Raw genomic sequence first — 20,060 nt, forward strand, 5'->3', positions numbered from 1 at the left:
TAGTTGAAAAGGAAAAATTTGCTGGCCCACATGGAAAGAACAGGGGAGTGTGACTAATTGGGTAGCTCTTTAAAAGAGCTAACACAAGCGATGGGCCAAATGGCCCCCTTCCATAAGATTCTATAGTCTCTGGAGTGGGACTTGAACTCACAACTTCCTGACTCAGAGTCAGTAGCAAGAGTGCTACCGATTTAGCCAAGACACCTGTGCAGGGCTAGGACCCCCAACACACATTATATACATTAGGAAGAGCACTGTTGGATCCTAGTCACCAGATCATTGGGGCTTGTGGATCCTGATTGCATGCTGGTTGTAGGATGGCCAAGTTGGTACAATAGACAAAGTTGATCAACAGACACTTCTTAGGTGGAACACATTCTGTTTATTTACAGAGGTACTCAGCAGCTACACTTGTGTGCTTTCAACTCAAACCCTGTCTCCATACTACTAACTACAGACTACTGACTACAGAGGTAGTCTGCGCTACCCCTCTATTGGTTACAAGATCATGTGATCTTCCTTTATAACATCCTTCTTAAAGGTATACTACACATTACATAAAACCATAATTACCACAAGCACCAAGCAATATATACATTTCATGGGGTGGAAAGTGTTATATTATCTATCTGTTTGGAGTGTGCCATATACATTACAATGGGTGCAAACTACATTTATATTCTATAGAACAATGTGAAATATATACATTGGGAGGAATCTTACCAGTTCTGAGAGGAGGCGGCTTTGGAGGCAGGGCTATGGAAATCTAGAATGCTGCACCTTAGGTCAGCTCCCCAATGTGCTCCCACCTCCAGGATATTTTCCCAGAAGCAGGCTTCCTGTGGCAGTGATTGCCAGCCTGTCTGTGGGGGGCAGCCATTCAAGATATGTAAAAGGGCAATTGCTTCTTAATTGCGCAATACTATGATTCGATGTGAGGTACATAGGCCTAGCGCTATGTCAGGAGCCCAGCAAGGTATCGAAGGCAACCTCCAAGCAGGAGGTCAGAGAGACGGTGGAGGCTGCTATCCATCATTGTATCACAGAGCCACAAGACTGAAATTGGCACAGCCACAGCAAGAGGGTTTCCCTCCAAAATGATGGCCAGGAAATCTCTGGGCCTTCATTTTTTAATAAACCCTTGGGAGACTTTAGGTAGTGCCTCCATTTTGGGGCACGGTCATGGTCTCCCTCTGCATCAGAGAGCCCATCTCTCCCTATGGGCTGCTGGCTGGCTGGCCAGACCTGTGGCTCCCCCATTGGGCCTCCTGCATCCATCTCCCACCTTCCTTCCTCAATTGGACAGCAAGTGTGGTTAATTGGATGCCTCTCATAAGTTTGCAATTTAGGTTGCACCTCTGACCTGTGCAGGGTTGGGACCCCCAAATAGTGTGACGCCTGAAAATTTTCAGAATTGATCAAATTTCACCCATTGTAATCAGAGATATTGAGTACATGTATTGCATTTGGTAAGGTGCATGATTATATATTTTATTTTGAGTTATATGTGGTATATAATTTATGCAGAATATGTAATATATATGTCACAACTCATCAGGGATAGTACGCTGCAATATCAAGCCTCACTGTTCCTTGAATGTGAAAAGCTTGACCAAACCACCAGGTTGCCCCAATTCTACCTGTTTAATTTAGGTTAACAGAATACGAGCACCAGGTTTGTAAACTGAATAAGTAAATAATTGCTTATTGAACAAAATGCCGCAAAAGAAAGAAATATGAACTGCTAATTTCTAACTTTATAACCTAAATTCTACCCCTTCTTAAATCCCTATAGACACACATACTAGACACATAAGACACACAAAAAACACGGATTTTAAGGGTGGGATAAAACAGTTCAATGGCACCAATTCCGGAGTACAGGATTCGATGCATTGATTTTGATTGATGCTTTCCAAATTCCTTTCATTTCTTGTTGATGACATGAGCTGGTCTTCCAGCACTTTCAGTGTTTAGTTCACTGGATGAGCCCTTGCCTTTCAATGTTTCTCACAGCGATTTTCCACTTTGCCTCTTGACAGGGGTTTTCAGAGAGGGAGCAGGTTCCAGAGATATGAGGAGAAAAAGGCAGCTAGCTACTATTGTGGAGTTACTGGAATCTTCTACACACAGGAGACCGAGGTTTTAAGTCTTGTTCTTTTCAGGCTAGGAGCTATTCTGCTGCACTCCCCTCATACATAACCTAGTAACCTGGTCAGGAACCAATTAAAATGTTATTGCAGGCAGCTCCCTTGGTCCAGGACTCCTTTCCTACAACACCGTGTCTTTCATGGTACACTCTGTTCCAGGAGTGCAACAATGTATATATCTCTCATCCTGTTCCAGTGGATATGTCTTTCAAACTGCTGCCATTGTAATTTTAATCCACAATCCAACAGAAAATAAATAGATATGTTCTTTACAACAGTTCAACAGAAATAAAAAGATATGTTCCTTACATATACTATACGGAATGCAAAAGAGTGGGAACTTTGAGGCTTTGAGGGACCAGAACAGAAAATAGACCAAGGAATGTGTTGGACGTAATTTGGCATAGATAATGGGCAGCAGAGTTTTGGATAAGCTGATGTTTACGGAGGATGAAGAGTGAGAGGTCATTGAGAAGAACATTAGAGTCTGGAGGTGACATCGGTAGAAATAGGTATTTCAGCAGATGAGCTGAGGCAGGGACAGAGGTGGGTAATGTTAGGAAGATGGAAATAGAGTCTTTGTGATGGAGAAGATATGAGGTAGGAGGTTCAACTCAGGTTTACATATCTCTCCAAGGTTATGAAGAATCTGGTTCAGCCTGGGAGAACGGCTGGGGTAGGGGGATGAGGTGGGCTGATGTTGGTGGTGAGGGCACAGAGTTTATTATGGGGTTAGGGGAGAGATACCAACGGTTTCAATCTTTGCAAATTTTAACTAGAGGAAATGATCGAGGAGGTGATATTTATATGTTTGTGAAGGTATGGTGAGTTTGTCACGACTTTATGCTACTGCTGCCTCAGGGCTTGATTAAACGTTGCTGAGTTAGGTCAGGTCCTTTCGTCAGATGTAATTGAAGTAGTTCTGTATGAGCATATGACATGAATTAAAGGCAATGTAATCCATGGAGAAAAAAAATACACAGCCACAAGGCAAACTACACTAGGATTACACTGAATCGGCAGCACAGGAACAGGCCAATCAGCCCAACTGATCTATACTGGTGTTTATATTCCACACTGGTCTCCTCCCACTTTAACCACTCTGCCTCTGTAGCCCTCTATTTTCTTCTGTCTCATATATGGATCAAGCCTCCCCTTAAATGTATCAATTGAATCAATTCAGTCACTGCATGTGGCAGCAAGTTCCACATTCTCACTCTTCTCTGTGTAAAGAAAATTCTCCCAAACGTTTATTTAAACCAGTCTGATTTTGACAGCCCAGGTCTAATTAGGGCAAGTAATTAACATGGCACAAAGTCCTGTAAAGAACACATAGATCATTGTGTATAGGCTGGCCGCCTGCAATTTTACAAACAGGTCCTGGGAACAGAGAACAGTTCCTGGACAATTCAACACAACAACAATAACAACTTTTGGAGATGGGAAGGAATTTCTTCTCTGAGAGGGTTGTTAATCTTTGGAACTCTCTTGCTGAGCAAGCAGTGGAGGCTGCATCATTGAATATATTCAAGGCTGAGTTAGACAGATTTTTGATTGACAAGGAAATCATGGGTTATGCGGGGGTAGGAAGGAAAGTGGACTTGAGGCCACAATCAGATCAGGCATGATCTTATTGAATGGCGGAACAGGCTCGAGGGGTTGAATGGCTTACTCCTGCTCCTAATTCTTATTTCCTTATGTTCTATTTATATAGCTCCTTTAATGTAATGAAACGTTCCAAGGCACTTCACTGGAGTATTATAAAATGAAGTGTGACACCAGGTCACACAGAATCACTCAGAATTTTAACGGCACAGAAAGAAGCCATTCGGCCCATCATGTTTGCACCAGCTCTCCAAATGAACATTATAACCTAGTGCCATTGCCCTGCCTTTTCCCCATACCCCTGCACATTGTTTCTATTCAAATAATCATCTAATGCCCTCTTGAATGCCTCAATTGAACCTGCCTCCACCACACTTCCAGGCAGCGCATTCCAGACCCGAACCACTCGCTGTGTGAAAAAGTTTTTTCTCATGTCACATTTGCTTCTTTTGCAAATCACTTTAACTCTCGATCTTTTTACAAGTGGGAACAGCTTCTCCCTATCTACTCTGTCCAGCGCCCTCATGATTTTGAACATCTCTATAAAATCTCTTCTCAGCCACCTTCTCTCCAAGGAGAAGGGTCCCAACCTCTCCAATCTATCCTCATAGCTGAAGCTTCTCATCCCTGGAACCATTCTTGTAAACCTCTTCTGCGCTCTCTCCAATGTGTTCACTTCCTTCCTATAATGTGGTGCCCAGAACTGTAACAATATTCCAGCTGAGGTCTAACGAGTGTCTTGCATAAATACAGCATTACCTCCCTGCTCTTATACTTTGTGTCCCTATTAATAAAGCCTAGGATACAAAAGCTTTATTAACTGCTCTCTCCACCTGTCCTGCCACCTTCAATGATCTATGCACATTTACACCCAAGTCTTTCTGCTCCTGCACCCCCTTCAAAATTTCACCCCTTATTTTATATTGTCTCTCCATGTTCTTCCTACCAAAATGCATCACCTCAGACGTCTCCACATTGAACTTCATCTGCCACATATGTGCCCACTCCACCAACTTGTCTATGTCCACTTGAAATTCCATACCATCCTCCTCACAGTTCACAACACTCCCAAGCTTTGTACCATCGCAAATTTTGAAATTGTCCCCTGTACACCTAGATCTAGATCATTAATATATATCAGGAAAAGCAAGGGTCCCAATACCGACCGCTAGGGAACTCCACTACAAACCTTCCTCCAGCCCAAAAAATATCCATTGACCATTACTCTCTGCTTCCTATTTTCAAGCAATTTTGTTTCCATGTTGCTACAAGCCCTTTCATTCCACGAGCAATAACTTTTCTCACAAGTCTGTTGTGTGGCACTGTGTCAAATGCCTTTTGAAAGTCCATGTACACCACATCAACAGCATTACCCTCATCGACCTTTTCTGTTATCTCTTCAAAAAACTCCAGCAAGTTAGTTAAACATGATTTCCCCTTTAGAAATCCATGCTGGCTCTCCCTTAGCAAGCCATGTTTTCTCCATGTAACTACTAATTCTATCCCAAATAATTGTTCCTAGAATCTTGCCCACCACTGAAGTTAAACTGACTGGTATGTGATTGCTAGGCTTATCCTTACAGCCTTTTTTGAACAAGGGTAATGTTTGCAATTCTCCAGTCCTCTGGCACCACCCCTGAGTCTAGGGAAGAGTGAAAGATTATGGCCAGTGCCCCTGTAATTTCTATTCTCACTTCCTTCAATATCCTTGGATGAATCCCATCTGGTCACATAAGGAAATATTAGGTTAGATGGTCAAGGTACAGCAGCTACCTGCTGTATTGCTGCCTGCTGCTGCTGTATCTTTCACCAGATCAGTTCAGACTGTGGATTGAACCCAAGACCTTCCTATCAACCTAAACCAGTGAGCCATCACTAATAATCATTGCTACATAGGAAATAGTGAAGACTATTTTCATCAGTTGAGAAAGTTGAAGAGATTGAGTCATCAACATTCAGTGTAGCTGGTTAATGCCGTGTATGACACTTCGCAGCCCACCAGTACTGCACAATCTCCAAACACTGCTGTGGATTAGTCACACAAACACATTTCATTCACTGCACTCAGAGGGAGGTAATCTGCATACTTCCCCACCCACACAGATAAACACACACAGTCACAACTGCAGGATCTGCCGCAAGATAACATGTCTGAATTCATTGCAGGGACCGTCACCCAGTAAGTCCAGATCCATGGGCCTGGACATCCTTTGCAGTCTGTGTGTGCATGTGCAGGCCCACTGTCTGTGTCAGCCTAAGTGACTGCTGGTCTGTAGGATATGTGTGCGAATGAGAGCATGCTGTGCAGCTTTACATGAGCCTGTGTATCGATGTATGACAGTGAGTTTATAATTTCCTTGGATTCTCTGCAGTAGTAAGTGTGACAGAAACCTTGGGTGGAATCGTCCCAGATTTGTAGTAGCGGGTGGGGAAAGTGTCCAATTCCTTGCTGGCCGCAATGGCAGTTTCTCAAGCCATATCATCCCAAACCTGCCACATTAATTGTGCATTCCCAGGAAACATGTCGTTTCCATGGTGGGCAGGCTCTCATTCACCCACCACGCCATCACCTCGCCACTTCATCACGCCAGGCGCCATATTTAAAGTGCAGCCACGTGCACACCTCTCATTGCTTCCTGCCCAGGACTGCTTCACGGAAGACAGAATGGCCCCGAAAGGCAAAAAGACTGCAGCCCCCCAGTTTAGCGATGCGTCCCTGAGTGCATTTTGGATGGTGTGGAGGCCCGCCGTGATGTCCTCTGCCCCCGTTCTGGCCTTAGGAGGGGCAGTGGCATCAATAATCCAGCAGGGTAGGTGGTGGCAGTGGTGGTCAGCACCAATGCCCTGCAAAAGAGGACAGCCACCCAGTACCGCAAAGGATGAATGGTCTCATCCATTCCGCCAGGGTAAGTCACTCTTCTCATTACTTTCAACTTGCACACTCATAAACGCATCACACATCCACAGGGATCTCACTCCTCAAGGGACAACGCCACTAACTCTCACACACACCCTCACATCTCCATCAGGCTCATATCCTCTGGAGCTCACATCCTCATCCTGTCCTTGGCTCCGCTCACCACACAAACATTCCATGCAGTGCCTTGTGCCCTGCTCACTCTCTCCATCTGTTTCTGTGCAAGAGAAGCCTGCTCACATCAGCAGGGAGAGGTCCCAGACAGGGGGGTGGAGTGGCTCACATTAGGCCCCTCAGTCACTTTGAGGAGCAACCATTGCGCTGACTGATGAGGACATGGACCGTGCCTGCGATGACAGTGAGGTCGGTGGCGAACACCCTCGTAAGGATCCAGCACCACATCATCCCTCTCTCAACGCAAATGTGAGTGCTCTCTCTCCTGCTTTTGACTCTGCTGCCATGCAATAATCATCTCTACATTGGTTCACAGGGAGCTATGCCAAGCAACTGACACCCTCAGCCAGCCAGTCCCTTAACTCCATCCAGGTCATCAACTCCAGCCAAGAGGACACCTCCTCCCTTGAAGAGCCTGGAAGACTCATCACAGTGCTTACCCACACCCTCCATCAGCGCAGAGATACACACATCGGTGGGACCTAGATCTGGAGCAGGCTCAGGTTCACAACCTGGTGGTCACTGCATGGACACATGTCCGCAGCAGGAGGAGGCAGGTTCAGTCGAGCTCCCAGGCAGTCGGAGGACTGCTGGGGAAAGGGCATCTGTGAGGCCCAAGTCAGATGACGAGCCTCTGGATTTGGCCTTCCAACTCATCCTGGAGAGTTAGCAGACGGCATGGGAACATCGTGCAGAGCTGTCGGAAGCCCTCAACAGAGTGGCTCACAAGTCAGAGGAGTGTGTCTGCCTGCTCTCTGACGAAATGGTGTCCACATCTGCACGTATGGAGGTCTCCATGGGAAGGATGGCAGATGCCTCGGGGACCCTGGTCCAGCAGAATGCGGAGATGCGCGCAGACCTGCACTCCATCGCAGGGCTATGGGTGAGTTCCTGCAGTGGCAATGTGAGAGGGAAATGGGGCACCTCGATATCCCTCCAGATGCTCCTCAGATCGGGGCTCCTGGGCACCTGAAGGGAGGGGGAGTGGTAGCTGGACACCGCTGGGTCTTCCACTCAGTAACCTCAGAGGCTGTCCGCTCCCTCCGAGTCCCCTTTGCCTGTGAGCCCCTCAACCTCGTTCTCTGTCACTGCAGGGGGAGCAGTTAGCCAACCAGTGAATCTGGAGGAAGAAGTGTGTGTGTGGAAGGGCCTTTCAGAGACTCGTGTAAGCACTCTCCCACGCACGCGATCCTTCCCATATCACACTCACCTCAATGTCCTGAGCATTTTGAATGCTGCCTGCTGGGGTTCATTTTCAGTTGTCCATCTGAGCTGACCTGCATCTCCGCCCACCCACTGATCACACTCCCATGCAGCACCTGATCTCGCCCACCATGATTCTTGTTTCACTTTCGATTTGAACAGCATGGTCTGGATCCGGTTTCTCATGCGCTCTCCCATCTTTTCCCCTCCCCAGTCACCCATTTGCTTTTGGCCCTCCCTGGCATCACCTTCGACCTCCCTTCCATGACCTACCAGCCACAACCCTTTTTCTTCAGGGATGTCCAGGTGAATGAGCATGTTCCCTTCCTTCCCAAAAATCTCACCCCCATCGCTCCCATACACATTAACCTCCCTGACCCCCTCCTTCCCACCCCAAGAGTTCATGTCTGCCTCCGAGTCCCCAACAACCACCCTCGCCGTACCTTCTACCGCTACCGTCGAACCCTCACCCTCCCACCCTATCGCCTCACTCTGTCCTTGGTAATTCTCACCATCCCCTCATACCACACCCACCCTCAGTTTGCTTCCCAGGGAGGAGTCATGGATCGATCTTCTTCCTTGCATATTCACCTGTACATTCCACACCCACCCCACCCCGCTCCAGACACTTTCCCCCCTCCAGACCCTTTCCCCCTTGGAACCCCTTCACCCCCCACACCCCCAGACTCCCCCCACTTAGTCCTCCCCCACCCTCACCCAGATGCACCCCCCCCTCCATTTAATCCTTCCCCAATCCTAACTCCTTCAGACACCCTTAGTTCTTCCGCCACCCTTAGTCCTTCACCCCACCTGACTCTGTCCTCCAGCCTTACTTCTTCCTCCAGCCTTGCTCCCTCTTCTCTCCACACTCCTTCCCCCGCCAAACTCCTTCCCCCCTCTGAATTCTTTCCCTTACACCTTCCACCCTCCCCTTACAGCTACCTCCCCAGTTGCCGCCTCTTCCCCCATTGTCCCCTCCTCCCTCCATACTCCCTCCCCCCTCCCAATCTCCCCCCACTGACACCTTTGTTTCCCCCCTCCCAACTTCACCCCCTTTGCCACCTTCTTTTCTCCCTCCCAACCTCAGCCCCCCGGCACCTTCAACCCCCCCCTCCCAACCTCGCCCCCCGACACCTTCATCCCCCAACCTCACCCCTCCAACACCTTCGTTCCTCCCCAACCTCAGCCCCCACCAACACCTTTGTTCCCCCCTCCCAACCTCCCCCCACCTCCGCCCCCACCACTGACACCTCTTCCTCTCCCAGTCAATCCTAGACCTTCCTCTCCCACCCCCACCCGGTACATCTTCCTCCCCCGTACACAGCTGGGCCTTCCTCTCCATCCCCTTGGCCATCATCCGTTGTGAGCCGACCCTCAACAGCAACTATCCAACTTCCATGAGCTGCTTCACAGCGGAGCCATGTCCATGAGAATCCACCCAGCATGCCATAGGTGTTCCTCCAGTGTGCCCTTGCTGTTGGGCTCCACCATCTTCTGCTCCTCAGATGATCACGATGTGAGTAAGGCCCTGGTGGTAAGTACCGACCTCTGCACATCACACTTGTCAAGATGCAATCACACCGATGTGGGTGGTCGATCCAGCAGGAGGGCAGGGGTTGATTCCGGTGGGCTGGCCTTCTAATCATATGCAGAAGTATTACAATGAGATTCCTGACTTATGCTGGTGGGAAATGCAGACCTCAGTGCCTCCAGCTGCTGCTCAAGCTCTGAAACTCGGAGCTCAAGTAGCTGCGGGTGGTGGCACTTCCTGCACATGTGGTCGGTCCGAGTGCAAGGAGCGTCTTGGACTTCCCACTTGTGGCAGGCAGTACATAACGTGGGACTGAGCTGCCCTGCCATGCCTCTAGTTGAACAAAAAAGGGGCAATCACGTTGCTGGGAGTGTACTTTCAGCCCCCAAACAGTCAGAGAGAAATAGAAGAGCAGATATGTAGGTGAATTTCAGAGAAGTGTAAAAATAACAGGGTAGTAATAGTGGGGGATTTCAACTTCTCCAACATTAACTGGGTTAGTCATAGTGTGATAGGTTTAGTGGGAGCAGAATTCTTAAAATGCATCCAGGAGACCTTTTTAAGCCAGTACGTAGAAGGTCCTACAAGAGAGGTCATGGACTTAATTTTAGGGAATGAAGCCAGGCGAGTGGTAGAAGCATCAGTGGGGGAGCATTTTGCAGATAGTGATCATAAATCCATTAGATTCAAGGTTATTATGGAAGAGGACAAGGATGGGTCAGAAATCAGAGTTCTAAATTGGGGGAAGGCTGATTTTAATAAGATCAGATATGATTTGGCCAGAGTGGATTGAGAGCAGTTACTTTTAGATAAATCTGCTTCAGAGCAGTGGGATTCATTCAAGAAGGAAATAGGGAGAATACAGGGCCAACATATTCCAGTAAAGATAAAGGGTGGGACCAACAAATCCAGGGAACCCTGGATGAGGCGGGATATACGGGATTGGATAAAGAGAAAAACGGAGGCTTATGGCAGATACCGAGGGCTCAAAACAGCGGAAGCCCTAGAGGAGTATAGAATGTGTAGGGGGGGGAACTTATAAAGGAAATTAGGAGAGCAAAAAGGGGGCATGAAAAAGCATTGGCAGGTAAAATAAAGGAAAATCCAAAGTTATTTACAAGTACATTAAGAGTAAGAGGATAACTAGGGAAAGAGTAGGACCCATTAAGGACCATAGTGGTAATTTGTGTGTGGAGCCGGAAGACGTAGGTAGGGTTCTAAATGAATATGTTGTGTCGGTGTTTACATGTGAGAGGGACGACGTGGGTATGGAAATCAGGCAGAAGGACTGTGATATAATTAAAGAAATTAGCCTAGAAAGGGAGGAGGTTCAAAGTGGTCTGGCAGGCTTACAAGTAGATAAATCTCCAGGCCCGGATGAAATGTATCCCAGGCTGTTGAGTGAGGCAAGAGAGGAGATAGCAGGGGTGCTGGCAATAATTTTCAATACCCCTCTGGCCACAGGAGAGGTGCCAGAGGACTGGAGGACAGCCAACGTGGTCCCGTTATTCAAGAAAGGAGGAAGGGATAAATCAGGGAACTACAGGCCAGTCAGTCTAACCTCAGTGGTGGGGAAACAATTGGAAGCAATTCTGAGGAACAGAATTAATCTACGCTTAGAGAGGCAGGGATTAGTCAAGGACAGTCAGCATGGTTTTGTTTAAGGGGAGGTCATGTATGACCAATTTGATTGAATTTTTCGAAGAGGTGACCAGGTGTGTAGATGAGGGCAATGCATTTGATGTAGTCAACTTGGACTTCAGCAAGGCTTTTGGTAAGATCCCGCATGGGAGACCGATAATGAAGGTAACAGCCCATGGGATCCAAGGCAAAGTGGCAAATTGGATCCAGGATTAACTGAGTGGCAGGAAGCAGAGGGTGATGATCGAGGGGTGTTTTTGTGGATGCCTGTGTCCAATGGGGTTCCTCAGGGATCGGTGTTGGATCCCTTGGTGTTCATGGTATATATAAACTATTTAGACTTGAATGTAGGAGGGTTGATCAGTAAGTTTGCGAATGACACAAAAATTGGTGGGGTGGTAAATAGTGAGGAAGATAGCCTTAGATTACAAGAGGATATAGACGGGCTGGTCAAATGGGCTGATCAGTGGCAAATGGAATTTAATCCGGATAGGTGTGAGGTGATGCACTTGGGCAGGACAAATAAGGCATGGGTATACACGATGAATGGTAGGACCCTGGGAAGTACCGAGGATCAGAGGGACCTTGATGTGCATGTCCATCGGTGCCTTAAGGTAGCGGGACAGGTAGATAAGGTGGTTAAGAAGGCAAATGGGATACTTGCCTTTATTAGCTGAGGCACAGAACATACGAGCAGGGAGGTTATGCTGGAACTGTATATAATGCTGGTTAGGCCACAGCTAGAGTATTGCGTGCAGTTCCGGAATCCGCATTATAGGAAGGATGTGATTGCACTAGAGAGGGTGCAGAGGAGATTTACCAGGATGTTACCTGTGCTGGAGAGTTTTAGTTCAGGAGAGATTGGATAGACTGGGGTTATTTTCCCTGGGGCAGAGGAGATTGAGGGGGGACATTATTGAGGTGTATAAAATTATGAGGGGCATAGATAGGGTAGACAGGAAGGAACATTTCCCCTTGGCGGAGGGATCAATAACCAGGGGGCATAGATTTAAGGTAAGGGGCAGGAGGTTTAGAGGGGATGTGAGGAAGAATCTTTTCACCCAGAGGGTGGTAGGAATCTGGAACTCACTGCCTGAAAGGGTGGTAGAGGCAGAAACCCTCATAACATTTAAGAAGTATTTAGATGTGCACTTGCGATGGCATGGCATACAAGGCTATGGGCCTAGTGCTGGAAAATGGGATTACAATAATTAGGTACTTGTTTGACCGGCGCAGACTTGATGGGCCAAGGGGCCCTTTTCTGTGCTGTAGACCTCTATGACTCTATGACACAGTATTTATATGGCTAGTCCAGTTCAGTTTCTGGTCAATGATAACCCCCAGGATGTTGATAGTGGGGGATTCGGCGATGGTAATGCCATTGAATGTCAAGGGATAATGGCTAGATTCTCTCTTGTTGGAAATGGTCATTGCCTGGCACTTGTGTGGCATGAATGTTACTTGCCACTTGTCAGCCCAAGGCTTGTTATCGTCCAGGTCTTGCTGCATTTGGACATGGACTACTTCTGTATCTGTCACAAATGATACTGAGAATGAGGCTGGGGAAATAATAATGGGGAACCAGGAAATGTCAGAGGAGTTGAATAAATACTTTGCATCAGTCTTCAAGGTAGAAGACACTAATAGCATTCCAAAATTACTAAATAATTATGGGGCAAAAGGTGGGGAAGGAAATAAATACAATAAGTATCACTAGAGAAAAAGTACTAGAGAAACTAATGGGGCTAAAGACCAGTAAGTCACCTGGACCTGATGGGTTGCATCCTACGATATTAGAGGAAATAGCTGCAGTGGTAGTGGATACACTGGTAGTAATCTTCCAAGAATCCTTAGATTCTGGAAAAGTCCCAGAGGATTGGAAAACTGCCAATGTAACACCCTTATTCAAAAAAAGAGGGAGACAAAAAAAAACAGGTAACTATAGGCCAGTTAACTTAACATCTGTCATTGGGAAAATGTTGGAGTCTATTATAAAGGATGTAATGGAGCATATAGAAATGCATAATCTAATCAAGCAGAGTCAGCATGGCTTCATGAAGGGGAAATCATGCCCAACAAATTAGAATTCTTTGAGGAGGTAACAAGCAGGATAAATAAAGGGGAACCAGTAGATGTAATGTATTTGTGTTTCCAAAAGGAGTTCGATAAGGTACCACACATAAGGCTACTTAATAAGATAAGAACCCAGGGTGTTGGGGGTTGTATATTAGCATGGATAGAGGACTGGCTAACTAATAGAAGACAGAGAGTTGGGATATGGGGGGCATTTTCAGGATGGTAACCTGTAACTAGTGGAGTGCCACAGGGATCAGTGCTGGGGCCACAATTATTTATAATATATATTAATGACTTGGATGAGGGAAATGAATGTATTATCGCCACGTTTGCGGATGACACAAAATAGGTGGGAAGGAAAGTGGTGAGGGTGACACAAAGAGTTTACAGAGGGATATAGACAGGTTAATTGTGTGGGCAAAAAACGTGGCAGATGGAATATAATGTGGGAAATTGTGAGGTTAGGCACCTTGGCAGGAAGAATAGAGGAGCTGAATATTATTTAAATGGAGAAAGACTGCAGAAAGCTGCAGCACAGAGGGATTTGGGAGTCCTTGTGCATGAATCCCAAAAAGCTAACATACAAGTTCAACAGGTAATAGGGAAGGCAAATGGAATGTTGGCCTTTATTTCAAAGGGAATGGAGTATAAAAATAGGGTAGTCTTGCTAAAACTATACAAGGCACTAGTTAGACCACATCTAGAATACTGTGAACAGTTTTGGTCCCCTGATGTAAGGAAAGGTATACTGGCATTTGAGGCAGTCCAGAGAAGGTTCACTAGGTTGATCCCGGGGATGGAGGGATTTTCTTATGAGGAGAGGTTGAGTTGGCTGGGCCTGCACTCATTGGAGTTTAGAAGAATGAAACATACAAGATTCTTCGGGGGCTTGACAGGGTAGATGCTGAGAAATTGTTTCCCCTTGTGGGAGAGTCTAGGACCAGAGGGCATAATCTCAGAGTAAGGAGGCGCCCACTTAAAACAGAGATGAGGAGGAGTTTCTTCTCTCAGAGGGTAGTCAATCTGTGGAATTCTTTACTGCAGAGGGCTGTAGAGGCTGGGTCGTTAAGTATATTCAAGGCTGAGATAGACAGATTTTTAATCAGTAAGGGAATCAACAGTTATGGGGAAAAGGTAGGAAAGTGCAGTTGAGGATTTTCAGATCAACCATGATTTCATTGAATGGCGGAGCAGACTCGATGGGCCAAATGGCCTACTTCTGCTCCTACGTCTTATTGTGCAATCATCAGCGCACATCCCCACTTCTGACCTTATGATGGAAGGAAGGTCATTGATGAAGCAGCTGGAGTGGTTGGGCCTAAGACACTGCCCTGAGGAACTCCTGCAGTGATGTTTTGGAACTGAGATGATTGACTGCCAACAACTACAACCATCTTCCTTAGTGCTAGGTATGACTCCAACCAGTGGAGAGCTTTCCCCCAATTCCCATTGACTCCAGTTTTGCCAGGGTTCCTTGATGCCATACTTAGTCAAATGCTGTCTTGATGACACCCGACCTTGGGAGTTCATCTCTTATGTCCATGTTTGAACCAAGGCTGTAATGAGGTCAGGATCTGAGTGGCCCTGGTGGAACCCAAACTGAGCAGGTTATTGCTAAGCAAGTGCCACTTTATAGCACTGTTGATGACCCCTTCCATCACTTTACTGATGATCGAGAGTAGACCGATGTGGCAGTCATTGGCCTGGTTGGATTTGTCCTGCCTTTTGTGCACAGGACATACCCGGGCAATTTTCCACATTGCTGGGTAGATGCCAGGTGGTGGATGGGTCGACCTGCTGATCAAGCAGATTGCTTTGTCTTGCATGGGTCGTCAATTTCTTGAGTGTTATTGGAGCTACAGTTGTCCAGGCAAGTGGATCACCATCCACTGTTGTTGGAGATGGTCGTTACCTGGCACTTGTATGGCATGAATGTCACTTGTCAATTATCAGCCTCAGCCTGAATGTTGTTCAGGTCCTGCTGCATATGGACATGAACTGCTTCATTATCTGAGGAGTTGCAACTGGAACTGAACACTGCAATCATCAGCAAACAGCCCCTGACCTTATGATTGGGGAAAGTCATTGATGAAGCAGCTGAAGATGTTTGGACCAAGGACACTACCCTGAGGAATTCCTGCAGCCATGTCACGCACGCCACACCATCTTCCTTTGTGCTAGGAATGGCTCCAGCCAGTGGTGAATTTTACTCCTTATTCCATTGATCTCAGTTTTACTCAGGCTCCTTGATGCCACACTCAGTTAAAAGCTGTCTTGATGTCAATGCCGTCACTCTCACCTCAATTCAACACTCTCCAATTCAGCTCTTTGTCCATGTTTATTGAGGTCAGGAGCCAAACGGTCCTATCAAAACCCAAACTGAGCATCGGTGAGCAGTTAACTTGTAAATACCTGAAGAAGAGTCATATGGACTCGAAACGTTAACTGTATTCCTCTCCGCAGATGCTGTCAGACCTGCTGAGGTTTTCCAGCTATTTTTGGTTTTGTGTTTGTGTTGAACTTGTAAATACCACTTGATAGCACTGTCTTCATATTCTGTCTTTTTGCTGATGTCTGAGTGTAGTCTTTTGGGTTAGTTATTGGCTAGATTGGATTTGTCCTGCTTTTGCAGACTGTACCTGAGTAATTTGTATAGTGTGTGTTTTTGTCTGGGGTGTGTTAGTCACACTGTACAGTGTACAGTATTTTGCTAAAAGCTTTTAGCTTTTAGCTTTTTGTACAGTATTTTGTATCTATTCAAGGATGCTTCTGGGTGTGGCTGATCCGTGTCTGTACAGTAACTATGTGTATGTTTGAGGGTGTGTGTTCAGTGGTTGTATTATCTGTGAGGGTGAGACTGGTTCGTGCCTTTACTGTATCCTTGTGTGCGTCTGCAGTGGGTGTACAATATATGTGCGTGTAATTGAGAGTAAGTCTGTTCAGTTGGTGTAGCCTCCGCATGTGTTCAATGGATATTCAGCATTTCTTGTGATTGAGGGTGAGTCTATTCAGTGGATATTGTGTCTGTGTGTTTGAAGGTCTGTCTGTCTATAGGTGTGATTGGTTTGTCTATGTTCTTGCTCCAGTGAATATTAACCAGGTGGTACTGTGAGGTGATAGAGGGCGGGCAAAACCCCATCGTCACCAGGAAGTCGTCCCAATTTATCCCATGAGTGAATGTCAGATCCCTCCCTCTCCCCGCCCAGCGCTTCGCACTGATCTCCTGAGTCCTTCCTCTCTGCTCGATTCCCACCCAGGTTAAAGGGACGCTGTGATTCTACGGTCGGGAACGGCAACTTTGGCACTCGGGCTTTCTTTTCCTCTATGGCAGGACTGGAATGGGACTGGTTTCAACGAGAGGAGCTGATCGGTCACATCAGCGACATAAGAGTGCAAAATCTTCAGGGTAAGAGCCTGATGTAACTGGGATATTAGAGCCCCGGAGCCAGAGCAGCCTGAACGCGGAAAGTTTGCCCAAAAAAAAAACTTTTTGACTCCGTCTCAGTAAATTAAACCATCGTCACTGACTCGGAGTAAAGCCTACTCTCGCCGCGGGTTATTTCATATGCTTATCAGATAAGGGGAGTGTAACCCTGCTCCTTTGAGTTCAACCAAAACTCTTCCCAAATGAACACCACTGATGAATTAAGATTCACAAAACATTTCTAAGTATAGGGTGGGAATAATTACAAGTCGTGGGCGAACTTCTTCAGGAATGTTTGGGATGAGGTCAAATTCCATTTGTTTCACTTTTTGACAAACCTTTTGGTATTTGTTTATTTGGGTCTCTGCGTCTGTCTCCCTGTGTGTGTCTGGGTCTCTGTGTCTGTCTCTCTGTGTGTGCGCCTGAGTCTCTGTGTCTGTCTTTCTGTGTGTGTCTGGGTCTCTGTGTCTGTCTCCCTGTGTGTGTCTGTCTCTCTGTGTGCGCCTGGGTCTCTGTGTCTGCCTCTCTATGTGTGCGCCTGGGTCTCTGTGTCTGCCTCTCTATGTGTGCGCCTGGGTCTCTGTGTCTGCCTCTCTGTGTATGTGCCTGGGTCTCTGTGTCTGCCTCTCTGTGTATGTGCCTGGGTCTCTGTGTCTGTCTCTCTGTGTGCGCCTGGGTCTCTGTGTCTGCCTCTCTATGTGTGCGCCTGGGTCTCTGTGTCTGCCTCTCTATGTGTGCGCCTGGGTCTCTGTGTCTGCCTCCCTGTGTGTGCCTGGGTCTCTGTGTCTGCCTCTCTGTGTGCGCCTGGGCCTCTGTGTCTGTCTCTCTGTGTGAGCCTGGGTCTCTGTGTCTGCCTCTCTGTGTGCGCCTGGGTCTCTGTGTCTGTCTCTCTGTGTGTGCCTGGGTCCCTGTGTCTGTCTCTCTGTGTGTGTCTGGGTCTCTGTGTCTGTCTCTCAGTGTGCGCCTGGGTCTCTGTGTGTGCCTGGGTCTCTGTGTGTGCCTGGGTCCCTGTGTCTGTCTCTCTGTGTGTGTCTGGGTCTCTGTGTCTGCCTCTCTGTGTGCGCCTGGGTCTCTGTGTCTGCCTCTCTATGTGTGCGCCTGGGTCTCTGTGTCTGCCTCTCTGTGTGTGCCTGGGTCCCTGTGTCTGTCTCTCTGTGTGCACCTGGGTCTCTGTGTCTGTCTCTCTGTGTGCACCTGGGTCTCTGTGTCTGTCTCTCTGTGTGCGCCTGGGTCTCTGTGTCTGTCTCTCTGTGTGCACCTGGGTCTCTGTGTCTGTCTCTCTGTGTGTGCCTGGGTCTCTGTGTCTGTCTCTCTGTGTGCACCTGGGTTTCTGTGTCTGTCTCTCTGTGTGCGCCTGGGTCTCTGTGTCTGTCTCTCTGTGTGTGCCTGGGTCTCTGTGTCTGTCTCTCTGTGTGCGCCTGGGTTTCTGTGTCTGTCTCTCTGTGTGCGCCTGGGTCTCTGTGTCTGTCTCTCTGTATGCACCTGGGTCTCTGTGTCTGTCTCTCTGTGTGTGCCTGGGTCTCTGTGTCTGCCTCCCTGTGTGTGCCTGGGTCCCTGTGTCTGTCTCCCTGTGTGTGCCTGGGTCCCTGTGTCTGTCTCTCTCTGTGTGCGCCTGGGTCCCTGTGTCTGTCTCTCTCTGTGTGCGCCTGGGTCTCTGTGTCTGTCTCTCTCTGTGTGCGCCTGGGTCTCTGTGCCTGCCTCCCTGTGTGCGCCTGGGTCTCTGTGTCTGTCTCTCTATGTGTGCCTGGGTCTCTGTGTCTGTCTCTCTGTGTGCGCCTGGGTCTCTGTGTCTGTCTCTCTGTGTGCGCCTGGGTCTCTGTGCCTGCCTCCCTGTGTGCACCTGGGTCTCTGCGTCTGCCTCTCTGTGTGCGCCTGGGTCTCTGTGCCTGCCTCCCTGTGTGTGCGCCTGGGTCTCTGTGTCTGCCTCTCTGTGTGTGCGCCTGGGTCTCTGTGTCTGCCTCTCTATGTGTGCGCCTGGGTCTCTGTGTCTGCCTCCCTGTGTGCGCCTGGGTCTCTGTGCCTGCCTCCCTGTGTGCGCCTGGGTCTCTGTGTCTGCCTCTCTGTGTGTGCCTGGGTCTCTGTGTCTGCCTCTCTATGTGTGCCTGGGTCTCTGTGTCTGCCTCCCTGTGTGCGCCTGGGTCTCTGTGTCTGCCTCTCTATGTGTGCGCCTGGGTCTCTGTGTCTGCCTCCCTGTGTGCGCCTGGGTCTCTGTGCCTGCCTCCCTGTGTGTGCGCCTGGGTCTCTGTGCCTGCCTCCCTGTGTGTGCGCCTGGGTCTCTGTGTCTGCCTCCCTGTGTGCGCCTGGGTCTCTGTGTCTGCCTCTCTGTGTGTGCCTGGGTCTCTGTGTCTGCCTCTCTATGTGTGCCTGGGTCTCTGTGCCTGCCTCCCTGTGTGCGCCTGGGTCTCTGTGTCTGCCTCTCTGTGTGTGCCTGGGTCTCTGTGTCTGCCTCTCTATGTGTGCCTGGGTCTCTGTGCCTGCCTCCCTGTGTGTGCGCCTGGGTCTCTGTGCCTGCCTCCCTGTGTGCGCCTGGGTCTCTGTGTCTGCCTCTCTGTGTGTGCCTGGGTCTCTGTGTCTGCCTCTCTATGTGTGCCTGGGTCTCTGTGTCTGCCTCCCTGTGTGCGCCTGGGTCTCTGTGTCTGTCTCTCTGTGTGCGCCTGGGTCTCTGTGTCTGTCTCTCTGTGTGCACCTGGGTCTCTGTGTCTGTCTCTCTGTGTGTGCCTGGGTCTCTGTGTCTGTCTCTCTGTGTGCACCTGGGTTTCTGTGTCTGTCTCTCTGTGTGCGCCTGGGTCTCTGTGTCTGTCTCTCTGTGTGTGCCTGGGTCTCTGTGTCTGCCTCCCTGTGTGTGCCTGGGTCCCTGTGTCTGTCTCCCTGTGTGTGCCTGGGTCCCTGTGTCTGTCTCTCTCTGTGTGCGCCTGGGTCCCTGTGTCTGTCTCTCTCTGTGTGCGCCTGGGTCTCTGTGTCTGTCTCTCTCTGTGTGCGCCTGGGTCTCTGTGCCTGCCTCCCTGTGTGCGCCTGGGTCTCTGTGTCTGTCTCTCTATGTGTGCCTGGGTCTCTGTGTCTGTCTCTCTGTGTGCGCCTGGGTCCCTGTGTCTGTCTCTCTGTGTGCGCCTGGGTCTCTGTGTCTGCCTCTCTGTGTGCGCCTGGGTCTCTGTGCCTGCCTCCCTGTGTGCACCTGGGTCTCTGCGTCTGCCTCTCTGTGTGCGCCTGGGTCTCTGTGCCTGCCTCCCTGTGTGTGCGCCTGGGTCTCTGTGTCTGCCTCCCTGTGTGTGCGCCTGGGTCTCTGTGCCTGCCTCTCTATGTGTGCGCCTGGGTCTCTGTGCCTGCCTCCCTGTGTGCGCC

The 20,060-nt window shown here is 48.7% G+C and overlaps 1 protein-coding gene across 1 annotated transcript in view; it reads left to right on the top strand.

Moving 5' to 3' along the window:
• The first annotated feature begins 16,283 nt into the window (after nt 1-16,283).
• LOC144692894 (uncharacterized) overlaps nt 16,284-20,060 on the top strand; it is a 90,813-nt gene continuing 87,036 nt past the window's right edge. The window contains exon 1 of the mRNA XM_078561993.1: nt 16,284-16,703. Coding sequence (XP_078418119.1) covers nt 16,622-16,703 — 82 coding nt within the window. The 5' untranslated portion in view covers nt 16,284-16,621. The remainder of the gene's footprint in view (nt 16,704-20,060) is intronic.

The sequence above is a fragment of the Cetorhinus maximus genome, chromosome 18 (genome assembly GCF_964194155.1).
Source record: "Cetorhinus maximus chromosome 18, sCetMax3.hap1.1, whole genome shotgun sequence".
In the NCBI taxonomy this organism is placed as follows: Eukaryota; Metazoa; Chordata; class Chondrichthyes; order Lamniformes; family Cetorhinidae; genus Cetorhinus; species Cetorhinus maximus.